The sequence below is a fragment of the Mugil cephalus genome, chromosome 18, assembly GCF_022458985.1.
Source record: "Mugil cephalus isolate CIBA_MC_2020 chromosome 18, CIBA_Mcephalus_1.1, whole genome shotgun sequence".
NCBI classification, from domain to species: Eukaryota; Metazoa; Chordata; class Actinopteri; order Mugiliformes; family Mugilidae; genus Mugil; species Mugil cephalus.
The window spans coordinates 6,936,608-6,940,757 of NC_061787.1; the positions used below are offsets into that span (position 1 = coordinate 6,936,608).

Genomic DNA, 4,150 nt, shown 5'->3' on the forward strand with positions numbered 1-4,150 from the left:
TGAGGGGCTTCTTCCGTGCCCTGTGTGACCTCAAACAAACTTCGAGAAATCCGTTTTGGACAAGTCACATTTCTCAAAAGTGTTAACTAATTTTTAGAGTCCCTGGAGGTCTGATGACGAGTCATGACAAAGAAAGAGATGAGTGGCCAGTCTTCTCACGGGGTAGAAAGACGACTCCTGCCCCGACCAGCTAGTAATTTAGTAGTACCAGGATTTTTTTTTTTTTTTATCGACATCATAAATCAGATTCCACAGAAGAAAAGTAACTGCATCATACACAGATCACTTTATATAACATATTCACATTTCTTTAGAACAGGCGTGTCAAAATAGAGGACCAGAGGATCCAGTCTGGAAATTATGCATGATATTTTAAAATTATAAATTGTAAATAAACTACATGAAGATTAAATCCACGATGTAATCTGTGACCATTCATTTGAATTGCATTACTAAGTTCAGAAAATGATTGAAGGAAGTGGGTAAGAGGAGTGGAATAGATCAGACTGCACCTCTTTATATTAAAAACATTTCTGCTCCATAAAGACGTCCATCCTTGCCTACATTTTTGTGTTTATTTCAGGCTTTGTCACCTATTAATCTTTTTCATTTTTTTGGCATTGTAAAGGACCATGTTAAAAAAAAAATCACCTTTAAAAGAAAAAAGCAAATTGAGATCTAGCTTTGCTACTGGGCGGCTAATTGCAGGGGTTTAATGTTCTGGTCTTTCTGCTTTCAGAAACTTGACTTGGTAGCCAGTTCTTCCCACCAGTCTCTCTTCCCAGTGGGTCCAATTCAAGGAGCAGTTTGGTCTTTATTGTTTCTTTCTCTCAACACTCATTCGTCATTAGGGACATTTTTGTCCATCATTTTGTCTGTGTTGGTGCATATGACACAATTTGTTTTTAACTAAGTCTGTTCTGTTGAAATTCAACAGAACACTGTGAAATACACTACCCTATTGAATTAATAACAAAGAACTGCTATAAAGCGTAACTGATTAACATTTTCTCTGGGTTTGCTCCATAAATCTCTTAAACCGCTTCAAAGTCAGTATACTTTTAATAAAATAAAAAAAAGCAGACACAAAAAGTTGTTATTTTCCATAAAACTGATATTGGGTGGCTGGTGCAGTCTTGGATAAGACTTATCTACAATATTTTTGTGTCACATCAGACTTAAAATTTACTACAGTCTTGAGTAAAAAGAAACGTTCCATTGACTCCCATTATAACCACATATAATTTCACAGCCATGACACAATATAATCATTTATTCTGCAATATCAGGATGTTATTTTTGAGAGAAAAATAGTTAAATTAGTTTGTTCCTATCATGGGATCATGAAGGGTAGTTAGGAGATGTGGTGAAGCACAGACAGAAAAGAAAGAGTAGAGAGCAGTAAGAGAAATGAGATACATACATCTGACTACAGTATACACATACAATCTTATGATGATACAAATACAAGATATAGCTGATGATGTTACATGACAGGAAAACCATGACCTGGACGAAGGAGAACCTTCACAGATACCATGCAAATTCAGTAATATTATTTATTTGCACAGCGCGTTTCCAGAACAGAGTCGGTAAACGGCTTTATAAGGTGAGAGTAGGAAGGTCAAGACCCGGTTCAGACTTTTTTGTATCTCAGATTGCAAATTTTTTCACCATGTAAAATAAATGGACTTCGGCTATTACTATTGTGTGGGCAGTTGTCTTGTTTCTATTCTGTTTGGTTGTTTAAGATCCAGTAGCGCTGTATGTGATTATTCTAATGCTTTAATATTTGACTTTTTACTCATAATTCAAATGTGAGAAATTAAATTCAGCTCTGATTATGTAGAATATGTCACCTAAATGAATTAATGAACATCCAGACTCGTTATTGTTTAAGTTGTCACATTGGCAGCAAGAAATCTGACAATAAATGAAAATAACAACCACAACAACACAAAGAATCAAATGACAAATTCTTTATTTATTTGTTTGTCAACAGACTGGAAATTAATCACTGCCTGTATCATTACTGGAAATTAATATTGTGTTTAATTATTTCAGGATAACAACATGATTGAGGCAGTGGCCTGGAGACAGTGATCAGTACCAGGCTGTGATCACATTAGAAAGGTACCAGAGGATCATCTTTGGTGTGACCTTCTTCTAAACCAGAGACTGATTTCTGTCCTCCATCACCCGGAAGAGCTTCAAACACTATCACATGAAGGTGACTGGTTGGTCCAGAATTAACCTGCAGAGAAAATAGAAGAAAGTCAACACGAGTTTTGAGTAGCTGAACAATGAAGATCAGGATTCAGTTTAATAACTCCAACGATAACATCAGTCTATAACACCTCTGAGCCTTTCTTTTTTCTTCAAGTGCACGATGAATAATCAGACTTTAAATAAGTGTAAATTACCTTGATAAGATAGTTAGTTCCTGCCACGACTTGGCTCCTGTATTCAAGGGCTGTGAATATCTCATACTTCTTATTTGTTCTTTCCTCCACGTGGCCTTTCACCTGATTGTGAACAGATAAAATATGATGTAAATCCAGACAGAAATTCAGAGCAGAGAGTTCTGAATGAAGGATGTGAGATGTGAATGTGAACTGAAGCTCACCTCATCACAGATCTTCTGAATCTCCTCAGTGGCTGGTCTAGGCTCAGTGAATCCTCCACAAGTAACGTTAGTCCTTCTGATGAAACTCTTTGAAGTGGACAGAGAATTCAACTGTCTTCTGTTGTGTGTCTCAAGTGGTTATAGTCTAGTGGTTATCCATCATATTTATACAGTGTTACTGCCTGGTTCAGACTGGAGTGTGGATCCAAGACATGACGGGTGGAGCTACATCGTTGTGTTGCTCAACCTTCATGAATGTTTCTCGTACGATTCTTTGTATCATGTATTTGGCCTCTTCAAAAGTGATTTTTACTCATTCTCAGAAATAAAAACTGAGTGAATTTGAATGTTGCCTTGTTCAGTCGTGACATTATGAACTGGCCAAACATGAACCCAGCCAACTCAGAACACTTGTCTGCGGCGGTCCTGGAGGACCAGATGTTATTGTTGCATTAATTCCAACAACCCTCTCATTTTATTGTTTCCCTGGTTGAAAGATCATTGTCCACAGGGTGACTAGGAAGTGGGAAGGGTTGTGTGTTGGGCTAAAAGATGTGACAGGGACACATGAGACAGACAAATCTGACTTGTCATCCATTCTGGAGTGCTATCGTGATCTGAAAGAAGTTTTTAGTAAGAGCCTCATCCCTCCCTCCTCACAGATCCTACGATTGCCCCATCGATTTGGTTCGAGGTGCACCCGCTCCTAAACAGAGAATATGCTCAATTTCAGGCCTGAGTTCCCTCGAAGGTTATCTGATTCAAGATAAAAGATTACAAAGAATTTTGAAGTTCACCAGTTGCTACTGTGCAACTCAAACAGATGCCAGTAGGCGTGTCAAACAAACAGTCCGGGGGCTGGAACACTTTTCTTTGCAATCAGATCAAAAATGTGTTCCCTGGTTCCTGGTCAGATTTAGTTGGAAATGTCACCTAAATGAATGGAGATTGTCTTCAAGCTCATTATTGTTTAAGTGCTCAGATTGGCTGCAAAAAATCTGATCAAGATTAGATTAGAATTTTTTTTTTTTGGCATTTTAAAATTATAAATTGTAAATAAACTACATGAAGATTAAATCCACGATGTAATCTGTGACCATTCATTTGAATTGCATTACTAAGTTCAGAAAATGATTGAAGGAAGTGGGTAAGAGGAGTGGAATAGATCAGACTGCACATCTTTATATTAAAAACATTTCTGCTCCATAAAGACGTCCATCCTTGCCTACATTTTTGTGTTTATTTCAGGCTTTGTCACCTATTAATTGGCATTGTAAAGGACCAAGGTAAAAATTTCACCTTTAAAAGAAAAAAGCTAATTGAGGTCTAGCTGTGCTACTGGGCGTCTAATTGCAGGGGCTTGATGTCAAATCAAGTTTCTGCTTTCAGAAACTTGACTTGGTAGCCAGTTCTTCCCACCAGTCTCTCTTCCCAGTGGGTCCAATTCAAGGAGCAGTTTGGTCTTTATTGTTTCTTTCTCTCAACACTCATTCGTCATTAGGGACATTTTTGTCCATCATTTTG

The 4,150-nt window shown here is 37.5% G+C and overlaps 1 protein-coding gene across 1 annotated transcript; it reads right to left on the bottom strand.

Moving 5' to 3' along the window:
- Positions 1-1,964: 1,964 nt before the first annotated feature.
- LOC124995970 (cystatin-A-like) lies at positions 1,965-2,879 on the bottom strand. Its single transcript, XM_047568752.1, has 4 exons — positions 2,820-2,879; positions 2,627-2,713; positions 2,424-2,525; positions 1,965-2,254 (listed from the first exon to the last, which is right to left on the bottom strand). Exons 1-4 carry the CDS (start codon positions 2,877-2,879, stop codon positions 2,126-2,128), a joined length of 378 nt encoding a protein of 125 aa, XP_047424708.1. The 3' UTR covers positions 1,965-2,125.
- Positions 2,880-4,150: the final 1,271 nt, after the last annotated feature.